This window comes from Leptodactylus fuscus, chromosome 9, assembly GCF_031893055.1.
Source record: "Leptodactylus fuscus isolate aLepFus1 chromosome 9, aLepFus1.hap2, whole genome shotgun sequence".
Taxonomy (NCBI): domain Eukaryota; kingdom Metazoa; phylum Chordata; class Amphibia; order Anura; family Leptodactylidae; genus Leptodactylus; species Leptodactylus fuscus.
The window spans coordinates 17,121,879-17,140,962 of record NC_134273.1 but is presented as its reverse complement, the minus strand read 5'-3'; the positions used below and the strand labels follow the sequence as shown (position 1 = coordinate 17,140,962).

The 19,084-nt window shown below is 41.3% G+C and overlaps 1 protein-coding gene across 1 annotated transcript; it reads right to left on the bottom strand.

The window, feature by feature from the left end:
* Positions 1-653: 653 nt before the first annotated feature.
* LOC142218811 (vitellogenin-A2-like) lies at positions 654-12,616 on the bottom strand. Its single transcript, XM_075287749.1, has 35 exons — positions 12,478-12,616; positions 11,171-11,191; positions 10,555-10,706; positions 9,589-9,840; positions 9,336-9,497; positions 9,095-9,243; positions 8,838-8,988; positions 8,527-8,684; positions 8,217-8,382; positions 8,011-8,136; positions 7,611-7,829; positions 7,297-7,520; positions 6,996-7,093; positions 6,789-6,913; positions 6,566-6,667; positions 6,362-6,481; positions 6,075-6,264; positions 5,898-5,991; positions 5,611-5,796; positions 5,284-5,428; positions 4,976-5,192; positions 4,710-4,882; positions 4,007-4,621; positions 3,861-3,908; positions 3,098-3,181; positions 2,805-3,017; positions 2,578-2,720; positions 2,328-2,466; positions 2,110-2,245; positions 1,838-2,021; positions 1,585-1,679; positions 1,399-1,496; positions 1,118-1,277; positions 880-1,035; positions 654-769 (listed from the first exon to the last, which is right to left on the bottom strand). Exons 1-35 carry the CDS (start codon positions 12,515-12,517, stop codon positions 654-656), a joined length of 5,457 nt encoding a protein of 1,818 aa, XP_075143850.1. The 5' UTR covers positions 12,518-12,616.
* Positions 12,617-19,084: the final 6,468 nt, after the last annotated feature.

Here is a 19,084-nt window from a genome sequence, read left to right as displayed (position 1 = left end):
ATATGCTAAAGACAGGTCACAAATATCAGATTGATGAAATTCTAACACCTGCTACACATATCCATTACCTATAGTTTGTATCAACTGATACATAGATAATGGAGCAGGAAGTAGACAGCGCTGTTCTCTGTGTAGGGATAGAACTGAGTCATTGCAGCTCAGGTCTCATTTATAATATGTGAGTGGATCTGCAGTACCTGGTCTGGCCACTACTCAGAGGACAGAGCTGTCTGCTTCCTGTCACATTCTCTGTGCATTAGCAGCAGAGAACAGCTGATGAATAAGGGTGTCAGGCAGATCGCCGCTGATCTGGTCTTTAACCCAGAAAACCCCTTTAACTCTTACATTTCTCAAGTGGAACACCAGGTACTCTGTACCCTGAGAACATGACCTTACATGCCTTACAGTTTTGTATTGCATAGGCTGTATTATATTGTGTGTGAATAGCCACCTATTATACAAGTCAGTAATATGAAATAGAACCACAAATGAAATATTTTTGAATGCAAACTTTTATTGGGAATGAAATACATTACAAAGTCTAGATTACTTCTTGAGGTTACCCTGAAGTGAAAATCATGTCTCTGTGGGGTGCACAGATTAGACAGGGAATTAAAGTATCTTCCAGGAAAGAGAGATGGCGGGACACTGGATTAAGCTGAGCAGGCTGCGTTTTTGCATGAACAAGATGTGTGCATTTCAACAAGTTCTGAGAAGTCTTCAGACTTGTCCAGGCTTACTTGTCCTTCAGCCAGCTCCAGAGTTGATCCTAGAAAGAAAGTCATACAACAGGGTAAGACTGACTGCCAGGTTGACCAATGCTATTTATGGAATCACATGGTCGAGCATTGAAATACATTTAGTAAGGGTTACACTCACCAGAAGGCAGGCAATGGAAACCAGTGGTTACTTTGGCAGTCTTAAGTGGGGAACATCCTTCGGCACATCTCAATACGGGATGAGTTGAATAACACCTGGCAGTTTCACCATCGATTTCCTTCTCCAGTTTCACAAGAGATTGTCGAACACTGCAACCTTAAAAGAAGATAAAGGATGTCTTAGATTGTGTTCTAGATCTGGGATACCCATGAGAATAGAGCAAAACTTCTTCAATTACCTTCAGCGCAAGTCTGGGCAGGAAGAATCCAAGACTGAAGATGGCCCATTTCATCCTTTGCCAAGGAACCATCTGGCCTCTGGAACTCTTGCAGTGTCTCATCATCATTGCGACCACAAGCTCCGCAGGTCTTGCCCTTCATCCAGAGAGCTGGTACCACCTAGCAAAGAAGGCAGTTGGGTCAGTTCATTCCATAAATTGTTCTGGAGTAGCTTCAGACCCTTATATTGTTATAGACGACCCCATGTTGTAAACCCTGAATACAGCCACACTAGAAGTACCTGAACATTTGTTCCATCATAGTTGATCCTGTCAAGGCCAGATTCTGGTGCCAAGATGGTCAAACCACTTTCTGTCTTCAGAATCTCCAAAACTGGCTCTACAAGATCAGATTAAAACATTGTATAGTTAATGTATCCAGTACTGCCAACTCCACATCCATGGTTATATAATGTATAGACACCTACCGGCCTCTGATTTATATGGAAGTTGGTTTTCTAACAAGGTGATTCCATTAAGGAACATCTCTGGTGCTCCAGATTTATAGGACAAGGAAATGTCACTACATGGGAATAAAATGAAGATTTGTATTAGTATGTATTTTGCATTATATTACACTCAACATTGTATTCATTTTTCTTCCCGGATTCCAAATTTTGGAATTGTAAAATTAGAATTTCTAAAACTGAATTTCAATTTCAATGTTCGTTCCATACTCACTGTTGGCCGACTTTAACGTTAATGTCTTTGCCTTCACTATGTCTGGATTTCCTTGCCATCACCATGAAGTTCATCTCATTGCTGCAGTCATGGGCCAGGATGTGGTAGCAGTTTTCGGGCATGGCATAAGCAAGGTCAATACCATTAAAGGTTGTAAGACGGTCTTCGGTCATTTTACATTCACCTGTAAAAGTTAAATTTGCATGAAAATATGGCAAATCATGAGGAATCTTGGCAAACTCTTTAGCAAATTTGACTCTGTATCATCAAACCTTGCAAGGAATCCAGGATCATCTGAGGAGCTTCCGCAATTAGGTTCCAGGTTGGAGCCTGTAGAATTTCATTTTGTGAAACACGTCGAACTGGGATTGCAATTGGGATTCTGAGCGCTCTGTAGTACAATGTCGACTGTGGCAAGGAAATTAGATACACGTTAGGATTACCTTGTCAAATGGAAGTCAATAAGACTTAAGCAAATATCTTAATTTACCCATGGCAGATGGAGAACAAGGTCAATGTTTCTTGGAGAACTTAGGGACACGATGAGTTTTGCTTGGCGTTGATCATTCTTCTTGTACTTCTCAGAGACTCCTAGCAAGTAGGCAGCTCCTGGGACAAATTCTGAAACGCTGATAGAAAAATTGACTTGTTAAGCCTTAATATGTTGCAAGACAATCTACTAGAGGTTTCTTTAGGGTTCTCAACCTCTACGATTCATTATGGTGATGAAGAACACTTACTATTTGGCAACGGATTTCAGTTTGGATGGTACTTTTGGCCATTCTACTGTCACCTTGACTGCAGGTTGGTTACCCAAGTGACCAGTTTGAACTTTGGAGGAAATCTTATAATCCTGACAGTTCTGTCCCCATCTCAGGCTGGCCTAAATTAGTTAAAACATTAAGATGTTCAATAGAAAGGATGCAAAATTCCATTTTTAAATCTTACGACGTAGACATTGGCCTACCGCAGCTTCGTGTGAGCTCACAACTTCAGCGTTCAGACAGGCTCTCCATCTGCTTTCTTTAGTGAAGTCTACAAGGAAGGCCTGGACACGAGGTTTGGAGGTAGAGTAGTCTGAAAAGACGATCAGCTGATATCCTTGGTAGCTGTTGTCGTTTCTTACGGCGCGAACAGTAACAACAAATGCTGGTGGTTTGTTGTCTCCCATAAATTTGCCCTGAAAACAGAAATTCCCTGTTATGTGATGTTCAATAAATGAGAAGGTCTAGGTATGGCATGTGTGCCAACAATATCTACCTGGCGATTTTGTCTAGGACCACTGCTGCTGCTGGAAGATGAAGAGCTGGAGGATGAAGAGGAGGACTCTTGTTGGCTTTTGGTCTAGAAAGATAGTTGGTTTTGTTAGAATATCACATGGAATTGTATCATTAAACATAGTTCTATCATCTCCCGATATATAATGGATACAGTAAAACGTCTTATATCGTGGCAATCTACTGGAGTAGCAAAGGACTGAAAGAGGACCTTTCACCACCTCCACCAACTTCAGCTCTTTGCATCCATCTCCATCTCCATTCCCAAGCAATAATTCCTATTATTTACAGTTCTCTCTGAACTAGTGGATAGACTGACTGCCATACACTACACACAGAGGAGGAATGAGCCTTATAACTGTGTCTCACTCACTCAGAAATAGTCCCTGGAAAATGCAGGACATATAGAGAGAAGTACTGAATTGCACTGATGTGCATAAAGTGATTTGGTTGTTATAGAAAGCTTCTATTCAGCTCCAGCATGAGACTAAGCCTGACTTTCATCTATCTCCGGCACTTCCTTCTGCCCCCAACTTTCATCTATCTCCGGCACTTCCTTCTACCCCCTCCATAGACGTCTATAGAGTCATGTGACCTGCAGTCCCTCTCTAGATGGATAGAGGAGAGATTTTTAGAGGGAGACAGAGCAGGAAAACATCCTGATAGGTACAAAGAAGCATTTCTCTCTGACAAGACACTTCTTATAATCACCTGCACTATTCATTTGTGCAAATGTGCAAACTTACCTTCTGATCCCGTCGTACAGGACTGAAGCGAAGTTCATAAAATTCTCTCTGTCTCTGTAAGAAAATAGTACAGGGGCATTAATGGATGGAAATGTAACATATGATCCCATTCTATTCTCGGATGTATATTTATATGTACGACATACCCTGTGTCTTGTGGATTGGCTGCTGCTGCTGCTGCTGCTGTCACTGCTGCTGCTGCTGCTGCTACTGCTGCTGCTGCTCCTCTTTCCGTGTTGATGTTTTTTCTGTTGATGTTCATGTCCTTGTTCGTCTTGATGTTGCTTGTTCTTGCTTTTCCTCCTAGAGCTGCTGCTGCTGCTGCTGCTGCTGCTACTGCTGCTGCTGCTGCTGCTGCTACTGCTGCTGCTGATTTCCTTATTACGTGTTCTTCTGCTGTCGCTGTCGCTGCTGCTGCTGCTACTGCTGCTGCTACTGCTGCTGCTGCTGGAACTGCTGCTGCTGCTGGAGCTGCTGCTGGAGCCGGGTCTCTTATGGCCTTTGTCTGTCTTTCTTTTGCCTTGCATGCTGCTGCTGCTGCTGCTGCTGCTACTGCTGCTGCTTGATTCACTGCTAGAGCTGTCCTGCTGCTGACCACGTCTGCTTCTAGGTTCTTCTGATGAAGAGGAAGATGAAGAAGAGGATGAAGAGCTGGAGGATGATACTTTACGGACCAACTCAGTCTCTGTACCATCTTCGGTCACATGTTTATGTTTCTTTTGGCGTTTGGTGGGGACCTTGGCCAAACTCTCATTTCTGGCCTGCAGGAAAAAAACAAACAAAGTTTGACTCAACGATGAATCCTTATATTCATGGAAATCGGGGTTACGTTGTTTAATCGACACCTACTGCAATGTTCTCTTTAATGCCAAGGATGGTCTTCAGTCTCTTCTGGATCTCAGATTCTTCAAGTTGTTCACCCTCTTTCTCTTCTACATCAACCAGAGCGATGATCTTTGAGGATGCCTTGGGTCCGGCTGTTACCTCGATTTGGATCTTTTCGATAGCGCCATCGGTGTGAGCTGTAAATAGACATAAGTAGATGTCAAACAACCTAAAACTAAGGGAAGAGAGATTGAAGGAAGTTAAGACTACCATACCAAGATCCCACTAACCTGGTGACAATGTGAGCTTGGTCTCGTGACTTCCCACTACTTGATATAAGACTGCGTTTTTGCGTCCTTTAGCACTGCGAGATTTATATTCCAGACACACTTTCAGTGGGATGCGGCCGAATTTTAAGCAGGGTTTGAATAACATGGTGTCATATTGGTGGTCTTTTACGTCTGCAAGACCCATGTACTTCCTGGATCTGGCTTCTCCTGAGGCCTCCTAGTAAAGAGAACAAGATGGATTTGATCAGAGGGATCCTTGGCAATACAATTCTTCTTCAGGTCTATAGAAATTCTTGGTTGTTACTTACCATACTGGCTCCCTCGGCTGATGTCTTGCCTGTAGCCTCAAAGTGTTTCTGGAGGATATTTTGGCTGGCTGATTTTGGAACAAGTGGTGTCTTCTTAACGGAATCCAATTCTTCACGATTTCTTGAGACAGCATAAGTTGTTGCACTGCACCCAATTGAAAGACGGAGAAATCAGCATTACCATTTTTGTCACCGTCTTAGAACCAGCAAAGAGTTATTGACACGACTGCAGTCATTGACAACTTGGGATTGGAATGGTCCCTGAAATATAGATATGGCGTGTTCTTACTATTATGGGCTTAGGAAATATTGACCGTCAAAATTTACCTAAATTCGAGTAATTCATTCTCCTGCTGGCAGGGTGGTGCTTCAAATTTAATGTTCCTATTCTTCAGATCGACACGTGCCGAGAACTTTCCTGGGATGTTTGTGAGTGCCTTGGCGTGAAATTCAATTCCACTCTGGATTAAGGGGGTGTTGACTCCCATTGTTGATACACCATGAAGTAAGAAACTATGGGTATAATGGAGAAGACAAGGCAAGTTATTGGATGGCCCATCCAAATGGCGCTTTCCCTCAAGTCAACGGCCATCCGTATTTGTCTTGATTCTCACCTGGGGTTGACATCTGCATTGATCTGTACTGTAGACTGCAGCAACTGAGAAAGACTTAAGTCTGGTGAGTAGGATGGAGTCATCTTCACTTCAACTGTAGAGAGGAACGTATACTCTTGTCAATGCACTACTCATAAGGGACTGGACAGCATAAAGTATACATTGACGTCTACGTACTGTTCACTGGGGCTTGGGCCACGGCTGCAGTATACCAGCTGAACTCCATTGGAAAACCAAGAGTAGTTGTGGTGAGATGGCGGGCTTCAAATGGCAGAATTGCCTGGACGTATTGTGTAGCCAGTCCATTCAAGAGCTTGTTAATGATGTTCTTAATGGTGGTATGTCTTTCTGTTGGCTCACTGAACAGCTAAAAAAAAATCCAATAAAATAATATGGTGATATAGAGAGATATGGACTATATAGCATTCAAGTATACATGTTGAAAACCTTTACGTTCTTCTTACCCGGGTCAAAGTTTGAATGGTGTCTTTGTTGAGTTCAAGGAAGGAAAGTTCTTGGCCACCTACTTTGATGTATCCAGATAGAATTGGAACCTGAGATGGCTGAGATTTGAATCCCTTCAGCTGTCAAGGAAAAGCACAACGTTACGGCCACCATTACGGTCAAGAACATATATAAAATACAAAGGAGAATGTAGAAACACTGACCAATTTCACAATCTGGCTGATCTTCTTCTTCATTGATAGTTCACGGAACTGGACATCTTGCTTTCTCAAGATCTGTTCGATTCCTTCTCCTCTGATACCAAACTACGGAAAATATCAACATGGATGACTATCTCCACAAGTTGACCAATAATTGACAATAAGTAATATATTTTCCCAATGCCGCCATGGTATTATGTTCCAACGAGATGTTTCTTTTCCTTACCTCTACCATGTCAGTCTCTGATCCACCCACAAAGACTCTGAATTTGCCCATAACGAACACGGGGAACAAGGTGCTGGCACTGTTCATGATGTACAGTTTAGCAGCGACTCCACTCATTAGATTGTCTACAACATCAAGTCACATTTTAGTATCGTGGAGTGTTGGCACAGAAACTGATGGTAAATAAGAGACCTTCTACAGACTCACATTTGAATGTGTCCAAACGGATGACCTTGCTGTGGCGATAGCCCAGATTATCCATATTTGGGTTGAACAGTTTCAGAGCAACGGTGGCAGCAGCAGCCCTGGAAGAGAACAGACCAGATATAGAGTTCACGGACTAGGACCTTATCAAAGAATATACCTTTTGTAAAGGAGGAGGTCAACCTGAATTAAGTCTATCATACTTTTTGCTAGTTCATGTCACAAAATGGCTACCTTAAATGTTCTCTTGATTCTCTTTTTGAGTCATTATGGTAATAAAGTGTCCTACCACCACGGTACTTACAAGGGTTCCAGCTGTGGTATACTGCTCTTGGCCAAGGCTTTCAGTTGGGAGTAGACAAAACTGGCAAGCTGAAGGTTAACCTTGCTCTCTCTAACGGCCACATTGGCGATATTGGCAACCATGGCCAGGTTTGGTTTTGTCTCAAATAAGGCCAAACAAGCAACCATTCTCACTTCAGTTCGGACATCTCGGTTCATGTACAGTTGCATTAGAATTTCTTGGGGCTAGAAATGAGATGTAAAGTAGAGAATTATTAGAGAATGATCTATGAACGTAGAAAATAAGGAGCCAAGAGAAAATCTAGAATGTCTTACTTTACGGGGGTCCTGCTTAGCAATGTTCCTCAAAGCCAAGACAGCATCAACCTTAATCCTGACTGGAAGTTGAGAGGCACTGGAAGAAAATAGTGGCAAGAATTTCTGGATACGTTTAATGCTTTCAGGCTGGCCGGCGTTACCCAGGGCTTTCAATGCCAGAGCCATGTCTTCTTCATGGACCTTGCTCAGGGCTTCAGCTGCAAAATCGTGGAGAGGCTAGAAAAGAAGTAGAAAAATTCAGGATACCACCAATGAAAATGGCGACCTAGTAACATTTTATAGGTTTATAGGATGTCTGCGATGGTTCTGGTTCCTATATTTGGTCACTTGGACAAGGCGTTGACCTCACGACGCCATTCCCAGCATTCGCCATTCCCACCACACAGAAATAACTCACCTCCAGAACGGAATCAGGACAAGAACTCAGACGGTCGCAGTATTTCTTCACCATTGAACCGTATCCAAGAAGAGCAACTTTGAAAAATTCGGGGTTTTTCACAATCTTGGAGTCTTTGATGATATCCTGCAGCAAAAAAACCCCACTTAGTTTAGGTACTGGCATCCGAACCAAAAATAAGATTAGGTATCCTGGTAAATACATACTTGAGCAATTTCCACTGCCCGCTGGCTACCTCTGGTAAAGTGCAATGCGGTGGGGAGCAGTCTAAGGGTTTGTACAGTTGTCAGATCCCCGCTGTGAATGATTTGGTGGAGCATCTTCAGGCAATCTGAAGTTCCTGCCATAGGAAGAGCTTGGAGGATCCATGGTCTGGAAAAATAAGATAGATATAAACTAGAGAAGCCCTATAGGTTGGTGTGACACCTACGGGTAGCTACTCCTAAGATTTTCCCAGTGGAAACATCACCATATAGAGTCTTAGTTTTGATAGATGGTTATTTTTTTGTAAGTTACCTGTATTTAGGCTTTTCGGAAAATTGCTTCCAAATGGTCTGCATGACGTCGAGGCTGGCATGACGGAAAAGCTGAACCAGCTGCACAAACTTCAGAGAGACGTCCTTATGGAGTTTCTGTTGGTTGTTCTGTACCACGTGCTGAAGAATTTCCACGATCTGATATAAAAAAAGTGAAGAATTTATTTCACAGATCTGAAAATTTTTGTTATATCGATATGGTGAGTTTGGTTGATGGATGAAGTTTATAGCTATTGACATGTAAAGATGGAGGCTACTTGGGGAGATGTACCCATGGGCACCCCTTTGTACCTGGGCCTCGATGCTCTTGGTCTTGATTAGAACAAATGGAATTTGGTAGATTTCATCTCCAAAGGTATATTGGAGATCTCCACGGTTCTGGAGTTGAAGTTGAGGGATATTCTGTTGACTGCTCTTGGTTCCTGCCAGGGTAAGAATTTGCCTGGAGTATAAAAGTACAAAAAGTACATATAGTAAGGCAAATCCATAAAATAGTCTACGGTTTCCCAATGTTATTCGTTTTAGATGGGTTGGAACAAAAACCTTACTTGGCTTCCATTACGGCACCGCCATTACGTTCTTGGAATGGAGAATAGTGGATGATCTGCTCAGAGGTGACTTGTGTGATAATAGTATTGTGGTCTCTGCGCTTCAACCTGTAAGAGTAAGTCGCAGCGTTGCGAATGTTCTTGTGCATCTATATGGGATAATATAGAGAAAAAAGAACAGTCAGTAGGTTACAAGTAGGAATTTTTTTTAGAACTGCTTGTCAATCAATAAGGAACGTACCCTTTTGCAAGTGAGGCAGTCTTCCATGAAGGCCATTCCAATATCCTTTGTTACTTTGTCTTGGCAATTGTTCATATCGACAGACTTGACAGCAAACAGGTCATCTCCTTTCTTTTCTTCTTGGATCACATATCTAGTGTGGCAAATACCGGCAATGCTCGTCTAGTGCATGGAAAGGAAATCCGTAGTAAGTACACCACGTATGAAACTAGACATTTGTTACAAAGGAACATCTTAGAACATCAGCACTGACCTCCTGCAGGTCGTAGACATTCTGGGTCTTCTTGATGGTGACATGCAACATGCCGAGCATTCCCTTGTACAAGTTGACCACGGTTTCGGAAACGTCATTGGAAGCGTAAATGTTTCCAATTCTTCCACTGTGGTACTCAAACTTGATGGGTTTGGAGAACTGCTCAGCAAAAACCTGGGTCAACTTTGAGGAGCGAGTGAATGGGTCTTTGGGCCACGCACCATTGATTTCTTTAATGACAGGAGATAGGACCTAAAAATGCAACAAAAATTGGTAATTATCAAATATTTTTCACCCATCTAACCAATTGTCTCCAACTTGAGGCTCAGATGGTTGAGACCCCCAGGCCGGCTAGTCATGGGTATTAGGGCTAGTTCACACGTGGGCAAAGGGGAGGTTTTTGACAGCGGAATTCGCTTCAAAAACCTCTCTTTTAACATGGTGGTCTATGTAGACCACTAGCTTTTTTTTTCCTCCTAGCGTTTTCCGCCTGAAGAAGCGACATGACCTTTCTTCAGGCGGAAAACGCCTGAAGAATTGCATAGAAGTGAATGGGAGGCGAAAACCGCGCGGTAAAAAACCGCGCGGTTTTTTGCACACAAAACCGCGCGGTTTTTTGCAAAAAACCGCGCGGTTTTCGCCTGCAGTTTCTATAGCACATATAGGAAAAAAAAACCTAGCGAAAACCGCTAGCGAAAACCGCGTCAAAAACCTCGTCAAAAACCGCGTGGAATGCAAAAAACAGCGTCAAAAAAACTCCTCGAGGTTTTTTACCTCGCACAAATAAGCTAGGCGGTTTTCACGTGTGAACTGACCCTTAGGGTTCAGTTTGTAGATTTCACCATTTAGGATGGCTGTTATGGTAAGTCAATATTTGTTAAGAACTTTTTGGAATTTTGGTGAAATACATTTTCTCCTTGGATGCTCATTCACTGGGCACAATATTTAGCAAGCCTTGTCCTTTACCTTTAATCGGAACATCTTCTGAGCATAGGGACTGATCTCAAGCTTGCAGGCGATGTTAATTCCAGATCTGACAAAGTCATTTTGCGGGAGTCCGGTCATGATAAAGCCTTCATAGTCGTAAACAAATACTTTGTTCTGGCTGAACGTAGGATCTGTAACAGGACAAGACAGAAATTACATTAGACTCCGGGGAAAGTAACCCCATCCCTTATGATCCCTGGAGATATTATCTACTGGAAAATTCTCTGTGATATTAATTGAATATAAGAATACATAAAGTCAACTAAATAGAATTATCTCCCAAACTATAACTATAGCAGGCTGACACGGAAAATCCATGGCTTTAAAGCTGAAGTCAACCCTTTGTTCTGGGTGGTTTTTAGGTTTAATATTATCAAATTATAAAATATTTGACTAATATGCTAAAATAATGAATTTATCAATTATAAATTATATATATATATATATATATATATATATATATATATATATATATAAATTTAGATGTATTTATTGATGTGTTTTGGAAAATTTCTATTTGATTATTTTAATTTTTTTTTTACAGAAATAAGCTAATGCTGTCAACGCACAATTCTAATGACATTTATAGTCTTACCTATATTGGCATTGTCTGCGCCTGGAAAGGAAAAAGAGAGGAAATATTATTTAACAACGGAGTATATTAGAAGAAATCAAGACATCCGGATGTGTGTGTATAGTAATAGAATATTATACTGTGTAGATAGAAGATAGAAGGATAGATAGATAGATAGATAGATAGATAGATAGATAGATAGATAGATAGATAGATAGATAGATAGACAGGAGATAGATAGATAGATAGATAGATAGATAGATAGATAGATAGATAGATAGATAGATAGGAGATAGTATTAGTGATGTATATGATGTTGTGCATTGTGTTAATGAAGTAGGTGTAAAATCACAAGATACTTCAATACACATTCAGATCTGCTATATCAGTTTAGATATTTTGATTATTAGGTGATAGATAGTTATATGATTTATAGATAGAGAGATAGATCTAAGATTAATAAATAGATGGATATATATAAGATAGGTAGATGATAGATAGATAGATAGATAGATAGATAGATAGATAGATAGATAGATAGATAGACAGGAGATAGATAGATAGATAGATAGATAGATAGATAGATAGATAGGAGATAGTATTAGTGATGTATATGATGTTGTGCATTGTGTTAATGAAGTAGGTGTAAAATCACAAGATACTTCAATACACATTCAGATCTGCTATATCAGTTTAGATATTTTGATTATTAGGTGATAGATAGTTATATGATTTATAGATAGAGAGATAGATCTAAGATTAATAAATAGATGGATATATATAAGATAGGTAGATGATAGATAGATAGATAGATAGATAGATAGATAGATAGATGATAGATAGATAGATAGATAGATAGATAGATAGATAGGAGATAGATAGGTAGATAGATAGATAGATAGGAGATAGATAGATAGATGATAGATAGATAGATAGATAGATAGATAGATAGATAGATAGATGATTGATTGATAGATAGATAGATAGATAGATAGATAGATAGATAATTGATAGATAGATAGATAGATAGATAGATAGGAGATAGATAGGAGATAGATACCGTAGATAGATAGATAGATAGATAGATGATTGATAGATTAGATAGATGATAGATATAGCAGATATAGATAGATTAGATAGATAGTTCTATGGTGGATAAATAGAAGGATAGATAAGATAGATAGATAGATAGATAGATAGACAGACAGACAGACAGACAGACAGACAGACAGACAGATAGATAGATAGACAGATAGATAGATAGATAGATAGATAGATAGATAGATAGATAGATAGATATTGTAGTCGATATAGTCTCAGCTACTCACCCGCTAGTGCGAGCACTAGTGCTAGGATGATTCCCCTCATGATGATGGTGAATGTCGGACCAAGAACAGTCCTGCGTATTTATAGCGATACCCCCGATATACGTCACCTGTTGGACACGTCACCCCTGGCACTCCTCTGTGTCCTTATCAGGTTTGGCCGGAGATCTCTTCCATCAACTATTAACTTTTCAACCCAAAAAATAATAAAAACTGTTGGTTTTCTAGTGAGTGGTAACAAATAACCGCATATTAGATTACATGTATATTGGGATATTTCTCTGTATTATATAAAGATATGATTTGTATCCTTTATTCTATTTACTTTGGTGCAGGGTTAGTGATTTTAGATAAGGTCCAGGTTATATCAATTTTGGCTCGGTCACCATGACCTGTCTCTGGTCAGATGAACTGCGCAGAGTCATCAGATATTCTGATAATCGATGAGCTGATACTTTTTCTGTACTTTTGGGGTCTGTGTTTCATTGGGATGACCATAAGGCTTTGGTAAATTTCTAATGGTACCTGGAGGGAATATTATAGGGCCGATCTGATGTTGTATATCCTTAGGACAGGGGAGTCCCCCAGTGATCAGAAGGACCGAAAGTCCCCCTAAGACCTCCTTGTGTATGGAGCACCGATTATTGTGAAGTGGACAGAAAATAATACAAAGTTATCAAAATCTTAATCAAATAAAAATCTGAAAAGTGTGATGTGCAAAAGTCTTCAGCCCCCCTGTACTCTGGTACCCCTAAATAAAACTGGTACAGGATCTGGTATTAGAGAAGTGCTTGACTAGTAGCGCCCCCTATACTATAGTGCAGTACAAGATGTTCTGTACTTCTCTACCTACACCAGGATGAGCTTCTCTTTGGACACCAGCAGTAGCTCCAGCCGGTAATGGGCCCTATTTACTTACCAATCCTGCCTCCTGCTCATGGCCGCCAGATCTTCTTCTTCTGCGGAGGTCGCTGTGAGCGGGAGCTGGGTTTGGTAAGTGAGGCCATAAGCCCGTGAACCCCACAAAGACTATCATTATACGGGGGGGTTTGACCCCCTATTTGATGACATCACGGAGGTCACTTGGGCCTTGGGTTGTGTCCTTATGTGTCGCGACGCAAGTCCCAGCTCAAGATCAGCCGGGAGTGCGCCGGAGCCAGGGAGAGCTAAGTAACAGTGTTTTTTATGTTTGAATTCCCCTTGGGGATCCTATTATTATACTCTGAGGTCTGAAAAGATCCCAGAGTATAATAATTGTTCATGAGTGGTCCACAATGTGGCATAATACTGTGTGCAGTGGCCACTATGGGGCAAAATACTGTGTGCAGTGGCCACTATGGGGCAAAATACTGTGTGCAGTGGCCACTATGGGGCATAATACTGTGTGCAGGGGCCACTATGGGGCATAATACTGTGTGCAGGGGCCACTATGGGGCATAATACTGTGTGCAGGGGCCACTATGGGGTATAATACTGTGTGCAGGGGCCACTATGGGGCATAATACTGTGAGCAGGGGCCACTATGGGGCATAATACTGTGTGCAGGGCCACTGAGGGACATAATACTGTGTGCAGGGGCCACTATGGGGCATAATACTGTGTGCAGGGGCCACTATGCGGCATAATAGTGTGTGTAGGGGCCACTATGGGGTATAATACTGTGAGCAGGGGCCACTATGGGGCATAATACTGTGTGCAGGGCCACTGAGGGACATAATACTGTGTGCAGTGGCCACTATGGGGCAAAATACTGTGTGCAGGGGCCACTATGGGGCAAAATACTGTGTGCAGGGGCCACTATGGGGCATAATACTGTGAGCAGGGGCCACTATGGGGGATAATACTGTGTGCAGGGGCCACTATGGGGGATAATACTGTGTACAGGGGCCACTAAGGGACATAATACTGTGTGCAGGGGCCACTATGGGGACATAATACTGTGTGCAGGGGCCACTATGGGGACATAATACTGTGTGCAGGGGCCACTATGGGGCATAATACTGTGTGCAGGGGCCACTATGGGGACATAATACTGTGTGCAGGGGCCACTATGGGGCATCATACTGTGTGCAGGGGCCACTATGGGGCATAATACTGTGAGCAGGGGCCACTATGGGACATAATACTGTGTGCAGGGGCCACTATGGGGACATAATACTGTGTGCAGGGGCCACTATGGGGCATCATACTGTGTGCAGGGGCCACTATGGGGCATAATACTGTGAGCAGGGGCCACTATGGGGCATAATACTGTGTGCAGGGACACTGAGGGACATAATACTGTGTGCAGTGGCCACTATGGGGCAAAATACTGTGTGCAGGGGCCACTATGGGGCATAATACTGTGAGCAGGGGCCACTATGGGGGATAATACTGTGTGCAGGGGCCACTATGGGGGATAATACTGTGTACAGGGGCCACTAAGGGACATAATACTGTGCGCAGGGGCCACTATGGGGACATAATACTGTGTGCAGGGGCCACTATGGGACATAATACTGTGTGCAGGGGCCACTATGGGGACATAATACTGTGTGCAGGGGCCACTATGGGGCATAATACTGTGTGCAGTGGCCACTATGGGGCAAAATACTGTGTGCAGGGGCCACTATGGGGCATAATACTGTGAGCAGGGGCCACTATGGGGGATAATACTGTGAGCAGGGGCCACTATGGGGCATAATACTGCGTGCAGTGGCCACTATGGGGCAAAATACTGTGTGCAGGGGCCACTATGGGACATAATACTGTGTGCAGGGGCCACTATGGGACATAATACTGTGTGCAGGGGCCACTATGGGGCATAATACTGTGTGCAGGGGCCACTATGGGACATAATACTGTGTGCAGGGGCCACTATGGGGCATAATACTGTGTGCAGGGGCCACTATAAGGGATAATACTGTGTGTAGGGGCCACTATAAGGGATAATACTGTGTGCAGGGGCCACTATAAGGGATAATACTGTGTGCAGGGGCCACTATAAGGGATAATACTGTGTGTAGGGGCCACTATGGGGAATGCCGGAATGCAGAAGGGGGGTGTTGGTCGGTCGGTCAGGGTCTTTGGGGGGCCATGTCAAAAGTTCGCCACAAGACCCTGCCATTCCTAGTTACACCACTGAGCGCCATAATACAAAATGTATCTCTAGTGCTCCAATCTAAATGGTTGACTGAAATTAGAAAATAAATCTGATGTTAATCCAGGAACAGCGCCCCTGTGGTTCATAGGCCTAGTCTGGCACTACAGCTCAGATTCATTCAAGTGACTATTGCAATACTAGGCAGAAATCATGGGCAAGAGTGGCGCTGTTGTTTCCAGAGTCATAAGCCGAAGGACTAAGGGAAAGCGTCACCAAAGATGGCCTATTATTTTTAAACCAAGTTCTACATGAAACATATTTTTTTGATAAATATAATTTTCCATTTCGCTATTTATAGTAAAAAAAAATTCATATATACTATATCCTGCAATTCTCATTCTGGCCACTAAGCCTAATCATAATCTGGCACTTAATAGTTCTGAAGGGGTTTGCATTGCCTCATTTACATTACAGACATTACCAAAAGAAAATAAAACCACTATAGCTAACACCACAACAGCCATCATTACATCCAGTACTGACAATAGATGACGGCACAGCTTGTCTGCTCCCCCTCCCCCCTGCATAGAGCATGTCTAGAAAACTCTCCCATAGACCCCAATGCGTCTGCTCCAGTCTATTGCTCGCTATTGCCTCAACTATACCGTAAAGCAGATTGCTAAATGCTGTTAGCAGAGCACGATAGAAGCTCAGACAAGATGGCCACCCCATGGTCATGTACAGAAAATAGAACAGAAAATGTGCAATCTGATGAGAAATAAGGAAAAGGAACATTGTGGATACATTCCTGTTTTCTAGAATGTTAGGTTTCCCATTGTGTTTGCCAGTTCTATCAGTGTGGATCGATCACTGTAAAGTGCTGCCATCTGGTGGTTAAAAATAGTATTTTGCACTACAAGAGTGATCCCAGATTTGTGATATACAGTATCCGCCTAACTTTACGATGGACCTTGTACAGAGCATTTTAGGAACTAAATTTTCAGTAAATCCTAAGCTACCAGGTGACAACGCTGACAACAGATTGGAGACACAACGCTGTCTGTTTCCAAGGGCAACCAGAAAAATCTTGCAAACCATCGTCCTGTATATACACACGTGGACAAAATTGTTGGTCCCCTTCGTTTAATGAAAGAAGAACCCACAATGGTCCCAGAAATAACTTGAAACTGACAAAAGTAATAAGAAAAATTCTATGAAAATGAACAAATGAAAGTCAGACTTTACTTTTTGCTTCAACAGAATTTTATTTTATTTTTTAAACATAAACCTCATGACACAGTCCAATGTTTTCCTCTTAGGGAGCCTTTGCAGGGACTTTACGCTCCGCTCATTCTGAACGTAAACTCGTTCAGAATGAGCGGCGTAAAAACAGATCCCATTGATTTCAGTGGGTAGCGTGCGTATGTCGGCACCCATAGAAAGCAATGGGATCTGTTTTTACGCCGATCATTCTGAATGAGTTTACGTTCGGAATGAGCGGAGTGTAAACGCTGTGTGAAGGCCCCCTTAGCCATTCTTGGGTGTTTTGGGTCATTATCCTGTTACAAGACCCATGACTTGTGACTGAGATCAAGCTTTCTGACACTGGGCAGCACATTTCTGTCTAGAACCACTTGATAGGGACCAATCTCCTGCTACCTGCCAACACGTAACCTCTGATCCTCCTACTCCGCTCTGCTCTCATCCGCTCCTCACACAACTGTCTCCAAGATTTCTCCCGTGCATCCCCCATACTCTGGAACTCCTTACCAAGATACATAAGACTGACCCCCCACAATCACAGGATTCAAGAAGGCCCTGAAGACTCCCCTATTCAGGAAGGCCTACAACCTCCAATAACACTATCACCGCACCACCATCTGTACAGTCTCCCCCTCTCCTTCTGTCTCTACCCCCCTTCCCTCATAGATTGTAAGCCCTCGCGGGCAGGGCCCTCTATCCCACTGTCCCAGTCGGTCATTGTTAGTATTATATCTGTTTGTACATTTTGTGTACCGTATGTAACCCCCAAATGTAAAGCACCATGGAATTAATGGTGCTATATAAATAAACAATAATAATAATAATAATAATAGTCTTGAGATTTCATTGTACCCTGCACAGATTCAAGACCCTGTGCCAGACGCAGCAACATAACAGAACCTCCTCCATGTGTCACAGTAGGGATAGTGTTCTTTTCAAGATATGAACATAGAGCTGATGTACTTGGCCAAAAAGTTTGATTTTCGTCTCATCTGTCCATAGGACCTTCTCCCAGACGCTTTGTGGCTTGTCAACATGTAGTTTGGTTATTATTACTGTTATTTCTGGGACCGTTGTGGGTTTTTCTTTCATTAAACAAGGACGACCAACAATTGTGTCCACGTGTGTAAATAAAGGAAGTGCAAATCATTCCTGACAATTCTCTTCTTTATATGCAGATTCACATAATTGTATTCAGAACTTAGCCTTTGATACGTCTGAATTTTTCATCTGATTCATTCATTGTATGTCGATTGATTCAATAATTGATTTTGTACTTTTTATTTTAATTTTTTAAAATATTTTTTATAGACAAATCCAGACTGATTTAAATGTGATAATTTGTAACTTCTTCTATTATTACAATTGTAACATTTGTAATGTAGACGAATCATTATTATTATTCTGATATTACATGCCAGTGCTACGAAGTGAAGACGAATGAATACAATCAATACAGTTTTATTAATTTTAATATAATTTATTTCATTATTTTCATTCACGCGGTTACGTTTTTTTTTTTTTATTGTCCCATTAATTTTTAACTATTTTTTTTCTCCATTAGAACTTTGATCTCTTTGACTTGTCAGACTTTTCATGAGATAGATCGCAGTAAACAACAAGATTTTGTCTTCTTACTAAGATATTTTAATGATAGCCGCGGAAATATTATGTTTGTAAATATTTACACCTTATTTAGTATTGAATAATCAATATAGTATTAATATTAACATTATTATCTTCATGAAGTGAGGAACAACTCTAGATGGCGGGGAACTGAGACTAGATCAGAAAAATCTTTCACAAAAACTTACACTAAACTAGTAATTATTTCTTACGGGGAAAAAAATCCATTTTTTTTTTTAAAAAAAGATACATAAATTGAGAATCAATTTTATGTGTGCTATATAGAAGAGCTAGAAATATAATATCTATTTTCACCAGATAGGAAACACCAGGTTCTTTTACTATTATTATAATATATTTACAGATGTTACTTAGATAATTTTACTATAGGAATAATCTATCTACAGTATCTATCTATCTACAGTATCTATCTATCTATAGTATCTATCTATCTATAGTATCTATCTATCTATAGTATCTATCTATCTATAGTATCTATCTATCTATCTATAGTATCTATCTATATTATGCCCCTGAGTATAATAAATCTAAATAAAGAAATAATTATAATTTAAAATAAACACAAAATGGACACAACAACCAGAATATAAGGAATACAAATTAATAGATATAAAATGT

Bases quoted from the DNA above. Each gene is read 5' to 3' on its own strand.
- LOC142218811 (XM_075287749.1), bottom strand. From the start codon at position 12,517: ATGAGGGGAATCATCCTAGCACTAGTGCTCGCACTAGCGG. The intron at 2,246-2,327 runs GTAAATTAAGAT...TCCTTGCCACAG, and splicing joins TTGTTCTCCATCTGCCATGG to TCGACATTGTACTACAGAGC. The intron at 1,278-1,398 runs GTACTTCTAGTG...CTTCTTTGCTAG, and splicing joins ATGATGGAACAAATGTTCAG to GTGGTACCAGCTCTCTGGAT.